Source organism: Anas acuta, chromosome 4 (genome assembly GCF_963932015.1).
Source record: "Anas acuta chromosome 4, bAnaAcu1.1, whole genome shotgun sequence".
Lineage (NCBI taxonomy): Eukaryota > Metazoa > Chordata > Aves > Anseriformes > Anatidae > Anas > Anas acuta.
The window spans coordinates 53,006,482-53,025,609 of record NC_088982.1 but is presented as its reverse complement, the minus strand read 5'-3'; the positions used below and the strand labels follow the sequence as shown (position 1 = coordinate 53,025,609).

General features: G+C 35.6%; 1 protein-coding gene across 1 annotated transcript in view; it reads left to right on the top strand.

The window, feature by feature from the left end:
* The window catches only part of VEGFC (vascular endothelial growth factor C), a 74,219-nt gene that overhangs the window by 36,226 nt on the left and 18,865 nt on the right, over positions 1-19,128 (top strand). Inside the window, 2 exon segments of the mRNA XM_068681261.1 lie at positions 14,294-14,507; positions 15,670-15,860. Coding sequence (XP_068537362.1) covers positions 14,294-14,507; positions 15,670-15,860 — 405 coding nt within the window.

Here is a 19,128-nt window from a genome sequence, read left to right as displayed (position 1 = left end):
ATTAAACTGTATTCAGATTACTCACAAAGAGATATCAGAGAAACTGGAAAATCTCGAACAGTGTTTATAGATAATCTGTTGCTTGGTGGCTTTCTTACTAAATGGATATGCTTTATCCAGTTTATCCAGTGTGTCATTGTAGTTCATGCTGCTCATTCTTCATCTTTCATCTACTGCTCAAAAAATCTTGTTAAAATTATACTGCAATGCATGTACACCAGAGGAAGGAAAATAACTATAGTTATATGCTTAACCACAAAAATGTAGATATGGGAATGTGATTTTTCTCCTCTTTGAAAATGCTGTAATTCAGTTGTACAGAAGAGAGGCTGTACTAATAAAAACATAGAGTATTGGCCTCTCACAAGACAAAAATCAGTCTGTTAACACCCAGCTTCAGTCTGAGGTGCACAGTTAATGTGTTGCTCACAAATCAGAAATGAATAGTTAAAACTGAGGCCAACAAAAACATTTGATGCTGTCCAAGGACCAGCATAAACTGAAGACTATGGGCCTATGTAGAAACAAAGTCTCTAGGAGAGATTGTCAGACATGATATTTAAAAGCCTTTAAGAATTAGGGGGGGGGGGGGGGGAAAGGTTTTAAATCTAGATGCTTAATATAGTAATTCACCCATTCAGTGTTCCCCAGCACATCTTTCTAATTGATTGAATGTGTTTTTTTTCTTGAAAACCCATCTTGGAATCTATGTAGTCCCCTAACACAGATCTTGATTTTCTGTCAAAGTATACTGTTACAACAGTATACTGAGAATATTAACTGTATATAGTAACTGAGAATATTATTTTAGTATAGACAGTAGGGACCTGAGATAGGATGAGCAGCATTGAAGGGAGATCAGAGGATGTGAGACAGGCAAGGCATGTCCTGCAGTAAGACCAGTAGGTACTTGGCCTTCTACCTGGACAATCCCGTCTGGGTTATTCTTGGTGTTTTGCTTGAAATTCTTGCAGTAGCACAGTCTGTGATGTGTAAAGTCTTTCACCATTAACATTTCTCAATTTAATCCAGCAGAAAATTTGAATATAGCTGGTTAGGGAGTTTGAGGCAGCTACATTTTCACTAAGGCTCTGCCTCCATAGGGAATACTGTGTAAAAGCCCACCTATAAATTTATCTGGGAAGTACAATAGCACAAGAGAATATTAATATGGATCGATACAGTTATTAGACTAAGCTGCAGCACCCTGAAGCTGCTTGGCTTCAACCTGCATGGGAGTTACTGCATTGTAAATCATATGCATCGTTTCCTGACTTCCTTGATCTGTTCCCACTTTTCAGGAAAGTGTTGTGCCAGGCCTTACTTTGTGAGGTATGAGGAGTTAACCAAGATTTTGCAAAAGGTCACACCATGTGTGTCTCTCACGTATGCTATTTCTTAAAGAGGAGAGTGTCTAGGCTATCTTTGTGGACTGTAGCAGAGAGCAAACAGTGGCCCCCAGATCTCTTGGGTCAACTCTTGTTGCTGTTGCTGGAGCTTAATATTGCATCACGGAGCAGGCTGCCCACATGCACTTGGCCTAGCAGTTTATATGGGTCTCTTGGGCCCTGTGTAACATCTCTGAGGTGTAATTCATTTTGTATTTTGTTTCTTTAGAGGGTTGTTTGGTTTCAGAGGGATTTTTTTTTTTTTTGGGGGGGGGGGGGGGGGGGAGGGGGTTTGCACTGTGAAATTCTGTGAGTGCCTGTGAGTTTTGAGGGTGCCAGACCAGCTGGGATACAGTTGAGCGTGACTCATGGCATTTTGTGTTTGTGCTGTTTGAAGCAGGTCCTTGAGTGAACTGTCTTGTCAGCTGTGTCTGGGTTTCCTCATGTATTCGGTTTGGATGAGGAAGAGACCAACAGGCCTGAGCTGACAACACAGAAACACCCTTGCCTTTGAGAAGTACAGCTGGTCTGATAAAAAATTATAGCATGCATTTTGTCTAGATTGTAGTGTTTGCATAATGATGAAAAAATGCTTTATGAACATATGCTGTGGGGTAAACTAAGGAAGGACTGCAGGCGACTTGATGTAAACATCTGAAAAAAAATGGAATTGGGAATTAATCACACAAACATGCTGCGACAGGCAAAAATGTTTAGAGAAGTCAACAAAAGCTATTATGGGCATTGGTCAGATCATCTAAAAATCAGCAGACTGCTTTAATGAGGAGCTGAAGTGTAACTGAGAATTTAAGTAAAAAACTAGGGTAGGAAAAATACTGTCTTTGTGTTTTATCAGAATGACTTAACAGTAGTTAGGTAAATAAAACAGTAGTTAGGTAAATAGGTTTTCAAAGCAATTAGCATGTTTTAAATGAAAAATATAGCAGCAATGAGACAAATATTGGCTGCCAGATTAAAAAAAGTCCAATAATGTTGAAATAGGAAATTTAAGTATAACAAAAAGAATCTGTTTTAAGGCTTTTAAAGGGGCAAGGACTTCAAAAAGCTCAATGTGATACTTAGGGCTAGTAAAATTACAGCTATTATGACCATAGGGACTGAAACATGCTACACATGGTGATGTATAGATGCAATACTTAAATAAGCTAGGAGGCCAAATCCTGTAATTCTCACTAAACAAAAATCCCATTGAAGTCAGTAGAAGATTTGGGTGAACAAGGAATGTATAACTGGGCAATTAGAGACAAACTTGCAGACTGACCTTGACTGGGTCTTTGTGCCTGTGATAAGCTGTACCCACAGCATCTGGGCACATTTGTTTAAAGGCACAGACAATTTTAAAGAAATCTCCAAAAAAAATACAATTATGTCATAGTGAAATTTCTGGGTGATCTAAATGACAAATGCGGATAGTCACATAGACATGAATAAAGGCCACACTTGTCAAATCTGAGTCTTATGGAATGGCAGAATTCTTCATTCTTTGTTCATTTCCTGCTCAGGCAAATCAGGAATTTTACAGTGTTCTAGTTTTGTCCCTAATAATATAGGGAGATGGTTAAGTGACTTTTCAGAAATGGAAGACAGATTATTGTGTAGGATGTCAGAAATAATATCTGGGTAAATTAATAAAAGCATACAGCAACATCTGCCCTACAGGCTTTTAAAGTTGTATTAATAATTGCTCTTGTTATTGTTCTAAAACTATGTAAGAATGAAGCAAAACGTTCCTGAGGTTCATTCAATTACTTTTTTTTCCCTCTGTTACCATCTAAGTTAACATAAATAAACAAAACACTTTCTTTTGAAGCAAAATTTAATTCATTATACTGGAAGTGTCATTCTCACTGCCAGTTATTGTAGTGGGATGTGTGTTCCATGGGTCTGAACCTGCTTTCTTTGAAAAGCTGCTGTCTCAAAGAATTGAGGAAATTGCAGTTCACAGTAAAAGAAATCCTAGAAACGTGTGCAAGAACAGACAGAAATTGTTTCATGGTCCCTTCCTATAAAGGGTAACCTTAGTGACTACAATGGGCTCTTGATATTAGCAAGTACATGCTGCAAATTCCAGTTTGCAGGCCTGTGGTCCTGTAAAAGCGTATGTGTGCCTCATGGTACACACAGTAAACTGCTGGGAAAAAAGTTAAAGGAATCCTTCTACTACATTAACTTCATATGCACATATCTCTATTATGGTTTTATATGCAAATCATTATAAATAATCTCTGCAAATTGACTTTAGGAGATGGTTTCCTATGCCTAAAAAAGTCCTTAAGGGTTGCTGGATGTGCTAGAAAATTTCAAATATCTCTTCTGCATAAATTCTACTGCTTTGACGTTTCCTTCTGCTAAAATCTTAAAAATAAAAAGGATACTTTATTTTGAGAAAGCTGAGAAGTGTGTTAGAATCTATTTTATTCTGAAAGTCCAGACCTGTTTACTTTAATTTCTTCCTCTTGTATTAGAATATAAAACTGATTAGAGGCCATCTACACTTTCAAGTCCATCTTGTCCCATCAAGATGTGTACGTTTACTTCTGAAAGTAAACGTAAGCACCTCAGGGTGCTTAGAGCCTGAGATTGGGTGTTATAGTGCACTGTCCTGGTACTAACCTACATTTACTCTTTCATCTCTTTTCTATCCTTACCCCCATTTTCCTTGGTACCTGGATTTGTGCATTTAAAGTTCTTCTGTCCGTGACACTGTGACCAGGTGAGTACAAAATTCAGTGATCCAAAACAGGTTTATTTCACAAAATAATATTTTATTTCTTAAAACAGATAAAAAGCTTAATGTGAGAAAATAATTTAACAGGAAGATCTGGCATGTGCTTAATTTACCTTAAAATTAGCTTAATTTTACATATCTTCCTTATATCTTTCCACAGACTTTGAAAAACTAGAACCTCTGCTCCCCTTTCTTCTGCTCTCTGTATGCCTCCTTTTAATATACATAATCCCTATAAATCTGTTTTCTTTTTCATTAGTTTCTAGGCCTGGGTAAGAATACTGGCAACTCAGCAAGATATTATAGGGAAAGTTTATACTAATGCTGCTGTCGTGGATTTTAAGGTGCTGTATTGTAACTTCTATTAGAGATTATACATATTCTTGCAATCCAGTAGTTGTTCTGTATTTTGTAAATGTAAAAACTTCATTCTGTAGTCAAGACCTCTTCGAAAAGTCTTCCATGTTCAGCATTGGATTACTCTGTGTCCTGTCAGTATAAATTAGGGTCTTGTTGAATAGTGCTGATGTTCCCTGACCTTTCTTAAGTGACATTATGGTATAATAGACTATTCAGAATAATTTAAGCCAAAAATAATGGGCAATATATATTTGTCCTGATTTGGTTGCCTGAAAGGGAATCGTGAGCAAGTCTCAGTCTGGTTCTTGAGGATTCATTTACGTTTCCCCATCTCTCATGCCTTGCTGACAAACCCCTTAATACCTGTCAGGTTCTACATGGTACAGTAAGCTTTCTCTTTCAATGATACACAAGTGTTCTCATTTTCTGATTCAAAAATGTAGTTTTTTTATTTTCCTTCCCCCTAGTACGGAAGGGATGTGACAACTTCACAGAATTACTGATCTTTTACTCTGTAGTTGCAATAAAGTTAGCCCATTAGAGAAAGCAAAAGTGGGTGTGTCTGGCATCTTTCTTACCCCTTCTGTAGAGAGGAATACATGAGCCAATTGCCATCCCTGGAAGTGTGAATCTGGTACAGGCTATTTAAACATAGGAGGAACACAATGGTCTCCTTCCATGCCAGACTACTGTAGTACTTAAATATTGAAGTGTTGAAGTGCTGTATTTACTTGTGTTTAAATAATTTGCTCTTAATGGAACAATATGGCTTTGTGTGGGGGTGAAGGCTTTTGTTGTTGTTTTTTGTTTTTAAACTGCTTTCAATGTAATGTTGTACTTAAAGGCTTGAGAATAAATCTTCTTCTCTTTGTACTGTTCTAATCCATTTGGAATTTTGGGATTAAGATTGGATAGTGCTTTTCTCTGTTGTCTGGCTATTTTTTTATGCACCATCAAAGCGTTAGCGCAAAAAAAAAAAAAAAACGGGCTCAGTGTCTAAACAAGTGCTTTTTTTCCCTGTATAATTTCTCTGTAACAGATGTCAAATGGTGATCCAAAGAATGTTCCATGCAGAATTTAGGATGGAACAAATTTCCAGATTACCAGAATGGGCACAAGTAGGCAATGGATAGCAAGTCCTTTGTGCCTACCTACCTCAGGCTAATGAATTTCAGATCATCTCTTTCATACATTAGCAAAGAACTTTTATATAAAATATTTGTGTAAGGGTTTGACAACAAAAAATAAAAGCAGCTTACAGCATTTTGTGTATTAATGAAATCTCAGAATGTAATAGCTTAGTTAACAAAGACTTAGCTGTGTGGTTTGTTAGTCTGTTGTGTTACTTTGAGTTACTAAATATACTTTTTTATGACTTTTGTAAAATGAACTGAAGAAATGTGATACTAAATAAAAGAAACAGATGTTAATATAATCTTAATAGAATGCACTTAGAAACCTGTGCATTTTACTAAATTTGAGTTTTCAAGAACCTTTGTTTCTTTTTTCATTTATGCAAAACTTGCCCAGAATAATTTAAAACAAAGATGTTGCAACTGGAATTACTATGTTGTAAATTGCTTGTTATTCTTTTAACTTTTTTTTTGTGTTGAGCTTTGAGCTTTGTATTATGTTTATAATGGGCATATTTGTTGAAATAGGCAATGTAACAAGGTAGGTGGTCTTCTAATTAATATTTCTGTACAGATCTGTAAACTGTGTAAAGCTTGTTTAACAATACAGAAATCATGTCCTGTTAGATTAAGACATTTGTTTAGGAATAAAGTTCAGCTTTTTCTTTGAAATCCAATTGATCTTGTTTCATGGCCTGTGAAATTATTTATTTTAAGAACTGCTTTAAAAGTATAATTAATTCAAGAAATTTCTGTGACCTGTTGCTAAATATTTAGACCGTGGATTAATTATGTTTGCTCAGAGTTTTAAATAGTGATTTAAAAACTTGATGAAAAGGAAAGTTACTTAGCAGTGAGAGAAATTACACAACAATGATAAGAGGTGATGTGTTCATGTAATCCTTCTGTCCTATAAACAGCCACATTGTTAAAAATTCAAGAATACACAAGAAAGTTGAATTTAAAACTAAATACTGTCATTGTGGTGAGAATGTCCCAGATGATGTAGCCATATGTGTTCAACATAATTCAGAAATGTTCATAAGAATGTGCAATTTCTTATTCCAGCTGTTAGGAAGACCTCCTCATATGCACTATTGATTTGTAGAATAGAAATTATTACATGAAAATCTATACCAACTGCCTTTTTGAAGTCCACCTCTTGATACATGACCAGAATTCTCACCTCTTTCTGGTGTCTAGGATGTTTTCATACAGTGTGACTCAGGTACTGTCCCAGAGTGGGCTGGCATTTAGATTAAAATAATGGGGTTTTCCCTTACCTTTCAGTCTAGTAAATCTCTGCTTGATAATTTAAAAGCCTTGAAATATCACTGCCAGTATTACATCTGCCAAAGTGATGACAGATAACTGCAGTGTTACAATGTTAATAGTTTTCTTCAAAAACCGTCTCCATATTTGTTTGCTTTTACTGACAAAGCTAATGGCAGTTGCTAATAAAAGTCATGATAATACCAATGAAAGCTCACTAAAGACTGAAAATAAACAATCTTGTTGTAAAGTCATGGTAGGTTATTCTTGTGTACTGATTTTAATGAGATATGTCTGACTGTTGGAAGGAAAACAAAAGGTTGCAGGGCATTTAAAACAGACATATTCAAAAAAAAAAAAAAAAAAAAAAAAAAACTTACTTGTAACAGGCATTTTACCATTTTTCCAGGATAATAAGGTCTCAGAACCAGAGTTTTTAGTCAAAGTTCAATTTCTATTCAGTTTCCAAGTACTTTCAGAATTGAATGCTTCACTTTCATCCTTAATGTTAATGAAAAGTTGCTTATTCTTAAAAATGAACATTATATTCCCTCATATAAGTCATACATATGTTATAGAAGTTACATATATGACTTAAACTGACAGTCTGCAGTGATTATGTTGCAGGGGACACAGGGCTGATTTTGCAAACTGTCTCCTTTCTGGTAGATGGCGTTGTCTGTTAGCCACCTTAATAATGCAGCAGTCATCACAATGTTTTCCTTTATTTTTAGTTTTCAAACATTTTCCCCTTTCTTCTGATCATGCACCTAGTCCCAGTGATCCTTGCCATTTATCACCACTGATCACTGTACGTGAAGATGACCAAGAAAATGCATGTATCTCTTCTGCTACAGAATGTGCTGCCTGGCGTCTCCACGATTTAATCAGGTGTAAGCTTTTCAGCACCAATAATCCAAATCCTTATTGATTCCCAATCTATTTGTAATGCTAGTGGAAGCCCTGGTATGAATCTTTCAATCAATTAAAGAATCTAGATGCAGCTGCACTTACACAACAAATGGTTATCCCATAAATTTACATGACTGCAGTACAGCCTTTGACCTTTAATTTGTATGCTCATCTAGCACAAGCTTCTGAATAGTGAATTGAGTCTTTTGAAAACAGGCATGATTTTCATAATTTATTTTGTAATTACTACGTGGTGTATCCCTAGAAATAGCCAGTAGGTTTTTGCTAACCACAAGTTGAGAGCTATTGCTGTGGAACAAGGCTGATTTTCAAAGACCAGGCTGAAGTGCATGGGAACAAAGCCTTTTCTGTTGTTATAATGTAGTTGTGAAATTGCTTCAGAAAAGGTCATAAATATTCAGGATCTGGCTATGGTGCCACCAACCTCTTTCTCAAAATTACTTTCTATTCCTTCAGGAAGGGTGTTTAACACCTTTTCTTTTCCTGTGTCTACACACACAGTCACGTATGTTCAAAAACAAAGGTCTGTATCTTATGGATTTCTTTCACTGTGCACTGTGGCATTATGATCTCTACTTGTATCAGATATCGTGTCACCTACAACAGTGTCTTAATTGCCTAGGCTCATGGAAACCTGGGAGAATTGGCCACCTAAGATGAGTTTCTAAAGAAACCACTGAGTGGAGTGGGGAGTTGCTCTAGAAAGAGAGGAATGATCTTTCTCTGCTTCCCAGGGAAATCAGACTTAGATTAAAAAGTGGTATTTTCATAAGTAATTGCCATTGATTGGATGAAAGTACTGCCGTCTTATTAGGGAATGTTGAGAACCGTTCAGGAATGCATGTACTTGAGGAATAAGTACAAGCCAAGAAGTGCATTTCAGAACCACAGGAGCACTGAAATGTTGACTAAAGGACCAAGCATAAATGCCTTTGTACAAATATACAATCTTAGAATATTTTTCAACATTTTCTAAGAATATTGAAATAAAATATTTACTGCAAAGTGTTGATGCATATAAAAATGGGGTTTCCCACAAAGTGGAAATTGTACGCTAAACACTTAAATGCTTGTACTCATAAATAGAAGAATACTAATGGAATCTTGGGATGATTTTCTAGTACTTTATCCTCACCAAAAATACTCTGAACAAAATATGTGATTTATAGTACAGGAGTGAAACTTCTGTAGTTTTAGGGTTGTCCTCATAGCCAATGTAATTTTTAGCTTATTTTTAACAAATTCAGTCTTCCACATATCTCCTCAAACTCATTTATTTTTCCTTCCCTATCCATTTTACATATTTTACTTTTGTTTGTTTTTCCTGGTGTTATTCTTGGTATTTAAAATGCCAGAATGAATAAAGGTCATTTAAAGCATAAGGTAGTTCATACCATTTTATTCATTTTCTACTTTCTGTGTACCTTCATTCTTATTTGCTGTGTTTGTCCAATGCATTTTGTAAGCTCTTTTGGAGCAGAGACTGATCTTTTTGATCAGAGAGATCTCTGCTGTTATTATGATGTTCTGATTTAGTTCAAATTAGCTGCACTGGTGTTACTACTTCTTTAATCTGAAATAAAAAAAAAAATGCTCAGTGTTAAATTTAATTTCAGTAAAGCACTGTTTTGTAACAGTATCCAACAGGAACTTTGAAGTTTGCAATTCTGGAAAGTCATTCAATTTTGCTAGTACCGAATCAGTGCATATGCGATCAAAATCAGGACTATTCTGGCACTACTGTAACGGCAAACAAACAAAGAAAAAAAAAAGTTGATTTTAATTCTTAAGTATGGTTAAGACATTTTCTCTAATTAGCGTATTTTGTGTTTTTTTTTCTCATAGCAACTTCCAAAAAATAGTGCTGAAATACATGAAGACTGCAATAAAATATTATGCAAGTGAAATGTTTATACATACTTTTGCAATATTTCCATTTGCCTGCACACTGTTTCAACATTGTAATTTAACTACTTGATTTTTACTGCATTTCAGTCAGTCAATAAATACAGGATATAAGCATATTAAAATGGAGGGTTTTATAGGCAGAATTTTCTTATTAAGATTTGTCAACAAAATCCTTGAAAATGTAGTGAGTTGACAACTATTATTGGAACAGATGCATAAAGTACCATTATAGCACATTGCACCATCAATTATGTGTCATGTATTCTGCCAAATATTAAGTGTTCTGACCTTTGTTATTAATAATAGAGGCATACACTGGGGATATGAAAGACAAATAATGCGTGGAAAATCTATTATAGATCTGATTTTTTTTAATGGTTATGGAGTCTGCTTTGTGTCCTGCCTCTCCTTATGTTAGGTATAATTTTATGAAAAACTGGACATTCCAATTGTGGAAACCCACATTGTGAAAAACCTACTTTGACAGAATAAAACATTCCTGAGTTAAATAATTTTTAATGAAAGAAATCTTGTCAGCAAGCTTTATTACTTTATCATTTGGAATGGAAGACAGGTATATAGAGTCAGCATTTTTTGTGAAATTAACCAAAATTTGGACAAAATAGGAAATGTTGCCAGGCAAATCTTACATTTAGAAAAGCAGTTGCATTCAGTTCTTTGGAGATAAAAAAAAAAACAAACAAACAAAAAAATCCAATCTCCTTTTAACAGTTCTTAATGATCTGGTGTTTTTACTATATGCAGCGTACACTCTTCTATCAACCAAAATTTAACATTTAGCTTGATGTTCATGTCAATAATAAATTTTGACTGTCATGCAAAAATTGAATCACTCTAAAAGCTTCTTATGCTTGTGTTCCTCTGAGCAGTTTGACACAGCTGAGAGTAATTTGACACAGTTCAAAAATACATGCCTTTCATAGACTTGCAGTGAATACACCAAGCAGAAATCATTGAGCTGTGTGTCAAGGTAATATTGGAAACATATTCAAAAATGACATTCATATATATCTATAATCCAGAACACTGCATATACCAGTTAGTACACATGCATGGTTTTCCTTCTTTTCTTGCTAAATCTGAAGAGTAGAGAGAACAAAAGCCTTCTAGTCAATGAGTTTTCTACAGAGTATTCATAAATTTGAATTGAAGTTATCTTTACAAGCAAAGGGTTTTATAAAACTCTACAGAAAATAATTCCAATGCAATAATTAGGATTCACTTAATAATAAAAAAAAAAAAAAGCATACCCATATATTCACACTTGAGATTGTAGGCTATCTGGTAGGCAGATTGTTATTCTTTGTTATTCTGTCTTTCACATAGCTCTGAGGCCCATGGAACGTTTAGGAAGAAATGCACTTGGAGACAATACTTTATTAAATTACATTCACTACTTTATTAAAGTCACTTATTTCTTCATGCTTTCCTTTATTCACATGCATTTAACCTGATTCACATCCATTTAACCATTTATACTGAATTTGCTGTCCAGCTGGAAAGATATGACTTGATTTCCTCACCAAAAAGAATTTCATTAGCACGAATTATACGTAGTAAGTACAACCTCTTTTCTGCTCTATACCATGTTATCTTTTCAACTAAGTCATTTTGAGTTTCAGTACTTACTTTTCTGATGATTTAGGCCTGTACCTTGAATAACTGAAACAGCACTAGTTAGCACTTTGTCTACACTGGTCCATATTGTTTTTAGAAAGTCATCAAAGTGTGGAAGGTGCCAATTCACTTTCTACTTTCACATCACCTCCATTCAGCTAGGATGCAGCTATTAGATGACTAACAGTTTCCATCTCTGTCTTCTATGTAATGAACTGGCATTCAACCCTGTGACAAGATATATAAGGAGCCTCCATGCTGTGACCTCCCATGACATATTTTAACATCACATGTCAGTTACTACAGTACAGTGCTTCAACAACTTGCTTCTCAACGGGCATGTGCTGCAGGATGCTTGGGAAACTACCTGATGGGAATGAGGCTACTCAAAAACCGTCCTCTTTTTATGGAATCAAAGAATGGCTTGGGTTGGAAGAGATCATCCTTAGAGATCATCCAGCTCCAATGCCCCTACTATGGGAAGGCACACCTCTCGTTTGATCTGGTTGCTAAGGGCCCCATCCAACTGGGCTTTAAATACCTCCAGGGATAGGGCTTCTCTGGGCAACCTGTGCCAGTGTCTCACCACCCTCAGAGTGAAGAATTTCCTCCTAATCTCTAATCTAAATCTCCCCTCTTTTAGTTTAAAGCTATTTACCCTTGTCCTGTCATTGTCTGCCCGAGCAAAAATTTTATCTCCATCTTTTTTATAAGCCCATGTTAAGTATTGAAAGGCTGCAATGAGGTCTTTCTGGAGCCTTCTCTTATTCAGGCTGAACGTCCCCAGCCTTTCTGTATAGGAGAGGTGCTCCAGACTCACGTGCTTAGAGAGATGAAAGCAAGCAGACAGTGGCTGAAGTAGTTGTTTGTTAAGATTGGATTTTTGCCTGTGACCAATGGATTGAGAAACTGTGTGGTATCTTGCAAGGACAGCAGGAGTGATGGGAGCACAAGATACTCTGTGTTGCCAACTATGTTGAAGACAATGCCCAAGATACTGCTTGCTGCATGGCTTGGGCCAGAGAAGGCACTTCCTAGGGAGGCAAGGAAAGAGATGAAGTCCTGAATGTGTGTTTCTGAGACTGAAAGCTTGATTGTGAAAATGATCGAGGACAAAGTAGTCTGTCATGGCATTGTGGTTAGCAGGGCTACAGTGATTTATATATTTTTTTTATTTAACCCACAACACTTTGACATATGAAATGATTTTGAAGTTTGCATTAGTTCCGGCTTCTGTAGTTACGGAAGTGAGTTCTGTGAGCTTGTCTTACTGAGGCATTTCTCCTGGATTTGGTACCTGGTAAGAAAGTAGATGCTACACTGTGTGCTGTTTTGTACTTTTCTAGTTGTTTGTGAGATAAAAAGTAGTTTAGTAGTTTTGGTTTGGGTGAGCTAGTTTAGAACTGGTTACTTTACTTGGGAGCATTACTTGTTAGCTAACAAAAGCTAATTGGGCAATTCATCACTGAAGAACTTAATCACTGAATTGAAAGAATTTCTTATTTTCGTAATAGTGGAGTTTGATAAGGAACTGAATCTTGAATTTTAATTTCTGTAGTTTTATGTTTCTGGTTTTAGACGTACATTTTATTTACATTGTGTTTCTTGGACTAACAAAACAAGTTTTGTAGCAGCATACACAAAATCTACAGTAGACACCTTACTAAGCATACCTATATTTCATGTCTCATACTGCCATCTAAGGGTGATGTAAGCTGAGAAGGTGACTAAAGGTTCTTTAATATTTTCTGCTTCTCTTCCCTTTAGGAATTCAGCAGTCTGTGGGTGAGAGGGTGGGCAAGAAATCACAGCTGTCCCTTGATATTGTTTCAGCTAAGGGGATAGAGAAATCTAGGAATCTTGAGTAAATGAGAAATTAAAATGTAAATCCCAGTCAGTCTTTTACGAAAATGCCATTGCAATGAGTTTGTGTAAAAGCCAGCAAATAAGAAAGTGAGATTACCAGACTTGAGGCTTCTCTGGAAATAATATGTTACCAAGCATAATACTCATACAATCATAGAAGAGTTTGGGATGGAGAGGACCTTAAGGATCACCTACTTCTAACACCCCTGCCATGGGCAGGGACACCTCCCACTAGATCAGGTTGCCCAAAGCCCCATCCAACCTGGCCTTGAACACCTCCAGGAATGAGGCTTCTCTCGGCAACCTGTTCCAGTGCCTCACCACCCCCATAGTAAAGAAATTATTTCTAATATCTAATCTAGTTCTCCCATTTTTTTAGTTTAAAGCTGTTATGCCTTGTCCTTAGTCCTGAAGAGTTTCAATTGAAAGTCTTACTAGCAAGGGAGTATGCAGTTCAGATTCTTAAAGGTATCAAAATCCTTGACTCATACAAATTTAAGGATTAATCCTTTATAATAAGAATTTACTCACTAGGGATTTCCATAAAAGGATGCAAAAATCATTTTAATTATTTTCTTCTTTTTCTAAATTTGCTTTCACCCTTTTTGTATTTCTGGGTGTTTTCATTTTCCTGGACTTTTGGAAAATGAAAAAACTATGTTAAATATTAAATAATGTGAGCATCATATCAGTATTTTTGGACTTAAGCATTCCAAATTGTATCATGAAAGCTTTTGTTTCCAGGAAAAAATGCTTTGTTTTGTTTTGTTTTAATCTGCAAATTGTACTTGGATAGGCATAATTCTACAGCTTCTTTCTCACACAGGTGTTTTGAACTACATGTATGATAAAGAATTACTGTCACAGGCAAAATGTTTCAGTATATGTCAATATAGTGTTATGTCAACATCGATTGACAAAAGTAGATTTTGAAATGAGGACCCCTTTGATCAAAACTTTACAATGCATGAGTTGTTTTTCAGGCTAATTTCCAGCAAACCTTGTGTAATAGAGAAAGTAATTAATCTTACATGTTACTTTGACAGGCTCATGCAAGCAAAGACCTGGAAGATCAGTTGCGATCTGTGTCCAGTGTGGATGAACTCATGACAGTACTTTACCCCGAATACTGGAAAATGTTCAAATGTCAGTTGAGGAAAGGAGGTTGGCAACACAACAGGGAACAGTCTAGCTTTGACACAAGATCAGATGATTCACTGAAATTTGCTGCAGCACACTATAATGCAGAGATCCTGAAAAGTAAGTACAAGTTATAAAATAGGTTATAACATGATAAATTAAAATCTGAAGACTTGTCAGTTACATCAATCTATAGATTGCTTTCTTAGCTCGGTAAATGTAAGAAATTGTTTCTCTTAAGGTATGAGAAATCTTGATTTGTAGAGGCTATAAAAAATAGTAAAAAGCAAAGAAGGCACTAATAGTTCAATTCAGTAACTGATTCTGCTCATTTTCTGCAATTAAGTCATGGCTGATAATGTTTTCTTATGTGTTATTGCTGTAGGAGGTCAAACTATCCACTTGTAACTTTTTGCTTTTACAAGAGGACAGCTGACTTATATTCAAACAAGAAGAAAACAGCTTTCAAACAAATATGTCAGTACCCCCTTAATATTTTATGTGACCTGAAGCTTACAATTTAGCAAGTGCTTGCAGGCAGAGGAACACAAGATTTATAGTACTAATTTTTGACATGATATTGGAAATCACATACCTTAATGGAGCCCATTTTCTCTGAGTTGCCTACCAAATACTGGCTCCATCAGAGAATAAATGGCCTGTACAACTGCAAGTCTCATGGCTGTTTAGTGTAACTCTGCTTTTGGTAAAGGCTGTATAACACTATGTGAAATACTGGCTGAAATTTATGTGGATGATCTAAGTGTATATACCACCATTCAGGTTAAATCACGTGGTGTGCATGATAGCTAAATAATAGCCTTTTGCTTTAAATTACTCTCTTGTAGTTAACAAAGTGAATGTATTCAAATTAATTTCATGTTAAATGTGGAGACAGCAAATTTATTGTTTTTAATGTATAGTATGATCCAAATGGAGTACAGTGTTGGGACCATTAAATTTTAATTTTCAGAAATCTGCAGTACTTCTCTAGACATCGCTTAAGGTGGGACTTAACTCAAGCAAAGAAGGAACCCATGCAGCTTCAGCATCCACAGCTCCATTGTAAATATGCCTCTGCTCCATGGCACATGCCTTTGAAGAGAAAATTAGCTAGATGTTAACACTGAACAATGTGTATTTCATTGAATAAAGGGTGGGACTCTTGCAATGCATATTCTGTTTCTAACCATAAATAAAAAAAAGCTACTTACTTACTGCAGAAGAGTACTGTTTTAAAGCAGCTGCTTAATAACATATGAAATTCCCTATATTTTGGCAGGTATTGATACTGAATGGAGAAAAACTCAGTGCATGCCACGTGAAGTGTGCGTAGATGTGGGAAAAGAGTTTGGAGCAACTACAAACACCTTCTTTAAGCCCCCATGTGTATCCATCTACAGATGTGGAGGTTGCTGCAACAGTGAAGGACTCCAGTGCATGAATATCAGCACAAATTACATCAGCAAGACAGTAAGTTCTCACTCTTACTACAATCCAAGTGCTCCTTGCAAATCTGTTTATGGCCATGCATACTTAAAACTTATTTATTGCCACAATGGGGAAAGAAAAAAATAAATCTTAAAATATATAGGAAAAACAGCTGAAGATACTACTGCCAGGAAGAAAATGCTTAACCCACAAATATATTTGGTTTAAAAAAAAAAAAAAAAAAGATTATGATGTTATGATGTCCAGTTTTGTTATGACATTTTCCATTAAACTTAATTTTATCTGTTTGCTGTATTTAGCCTGTAATTTTGTTAGTGAAGACTGTATTAGGACATGTGCAGACAGGATTCACATTGCAAAGAGAGGCTTTTAGGAGCTGAACCTTGGCATATTAAGAGATACTTGTGTAAAGTAGCTTTTTTGTGTGTTTTCATGCAACATCCTCAGGTATATGTCCAGTTTTTATTCTTCAGGACTAGCTCAAGGCTAGTGAACAGGTAAGAGTGTGCAGGGATTGTGCATTGAGCCTGTGAGCTTCTATTAAAGGAAAAATATACATTCCATATTCTATTTTAGGTATCTATAACAATTATTACATCATCTTAAAACAATGGTTTCCACAAAATTTGTGTAAAAATAGTCACACTTCAAAATATTTGCTAGGGTTTGCTCTTGTTACAGTATTTGATCTTTCTGTTGGTTGTGGGCTTTTTTTTTTTTTTTTTTTTTACACTTCTTTCTAATGCTTTGAAGAAAACTGATTTTAGAGTAAATCTAGTTTCCTTTTTCAACTAGATTCTTCTAGCTGAAGACATCCATATGTATATATAAGTATGATATGTAACTGCATAGCCAATGATTAAATGGTAGCCCATGGAAATATCATTCCCTTGTCACGATAATTCTTATTGCTCAGAGCCTTCTTGAGAGAAGATTAAGAAAAATTCAGAAAACAAAAGCAAATTTTTTTTTTTTAAATACATCTTCTGTCTTCATTTCTCATGAAACCTGTCTATGCGAAATGGTGTATTCTACCAAAAATTTTTAATCCTGAGTGTGAGCTAGTGCTAGACAGCCACACAGCACAGGGATAATGCAACTCAAATAGCTTTAACAAGGAAAACTACAACACTGATACCATTCAGCTCCGTAGATATTATTCCCCCAACAACTGTCCTAATTCCAGTTGCTTGAAAGATATATGTTTTTCATGTTACAAACTAAGAAATATGGCCAGATTAGTATTATTATTATTATCTGGCATATAAGAAGTTTATCTTACCTGAAGAAAGGATGATCTAGTTGGAGACAGTTGTTGCATTTTGCACAGACTTCCTGGTCTTGGAATACAGTGTAAGCTTTGGGTGAATAATCCCCTTTGATTCATCCTTCTTTTTATACCTGTTGAGTGAAGTCATTAGTCAATTTTTTTGCCTAACATAAAATGTTTAGATTAGTACTGAGTTTCTTTCTAAGTTCGTGATGTCATTGGTGATGATATGATACAGGTGTAGTTAAAGATTTGAGAGACTCTGAAAAGGAAAATGCTACAAGGCTTGTCAGAAAGAAGAGATGACAGCATTGTTTTGCTTTCTTACCTATTCTGTAAAAGCAAGCAATATAATCTCAGAGTTTTCTATCTCGCTTCTGCTTTCCAGTTTTATCTGGTCCTTGACAGAATGCAGTTTAAAAAAAAAAATACTTATAAAGGAAGAGAGCTATAGCTATATCTCTTCATCTGTCATCATCTCAAATCTTTTTAAAGTTATGTGACTACAGCTTGCCCTGTATCAGATGAGCATTAGGAAGAAAAAAGTGTTGGATTCAAGACCCTTCTGTGGAATTCAGGTACCCTGCACACCTATTTTCACTACTGTTTTCCTTTTATTTCCTGAATGAAATGAAAACAAATGGTTAGTAACCAGGCTTCTTCTGTTTCTTTTCATAAGTCACCATTTTTGGTAGCCTTATTTTTTGATGTATAAACTCCATAAGAGAAGCCTTATGGTCACCTTGCAGAAAAAGTGTTTAATGGCAAGGGAACTTTTCAGCTGGAGATCTTACTGTGAGGGCAAACACTGGTATTGGTTCCAGACATTAAAATCTAAAGAAAATGGATATTGGCTTTATTCGTAATGAATTAAAAAGAAAAGAGCTAAGCATAGAAATTACTTTTATGGAGACCAAATAATTGATTGGCAGGAGAATGGTCTAGGTCAGCTGTTCCCAGGTTGGCTTGTGGAATGCTGTGGTGGTCCAGAGAGAGTTCAACGGTTCTCCAGTGCTGGCTGTGCTTCTCCTTTCTAGCTACTTAACTTTATTAAGAGAAAAATAGAAAAATATTCAGGTTTGCTTTTAATTTCAACAAAAACTGTTTTTGTAATGCTAGGGGGTGTTTATACAATCACGATTGGGATATGAGACAGTTCCTTAAGATGTGGTACAAGGTCTATGAAAACGTTTGAAGGTCCCCTTAGGCTAATTCATAAAATGCCGTAGATCATTTCTTCTCCTTTATCCATGACACTGCAATAGCCTAGGTTTGTAAGTGGTGGCTTATCTAATAAAGGTCTGTGAGGAAGGTGGTTGGATGGGTTTTGATTGTATTTTGGTTTTGATTTTTTTATGGTTTTTTTTTTTTTGTTTGGTTGGTTGGTTGGTCGGTTTGTGTGGTGGTGTTTTTTTGTTCCAAAATTGTTATTGATCCTATATCCATTCTCTGTTTCTTTTATACGAGTAATTCAACAGCAGTTACAAAGATTGGAACTACTTGGTGCAACAATAGCTGTCCCAGAGCTGTATTTTTTGTATGCCCCACCTAGAAGTACTTAGTTACAGTGTAAAGAGAAGCAGTGAGGAGATGTCAAAAATGAGCCATCTCATTCCATTCTTCCTCTTGGCTGGCAGGATGGACAGTTTTTTGGCTTCTTTCACATTATTTGATGTAAAGATCCTAAATCTTTTTTCATGGTTACAGTAATAATCCCTTAAGGGAAAACATCTTTCCAAACAGTTTGAGATGAGATTTAGAGGAGCTTTTCTCACAGGAAACAAGCTAGCAGCTTGATGTTGTTTGCCATATTTGAGATGTACATGATGTTCCTTTAAACAATTTGGAGATGCATTTGTCACAAGAATTTTCAGTCATTTTGAACTTTACCATTTATGTCTTTTCCCATGCATTTTTCTATATTAGACTGGTGATCGTAATGATAAAGTAGCTACTATTAATAGTGGGAGATAAATCAATATAAATTCCAAATGTTTTTTTTGTTGTTGTTGTTAAAAT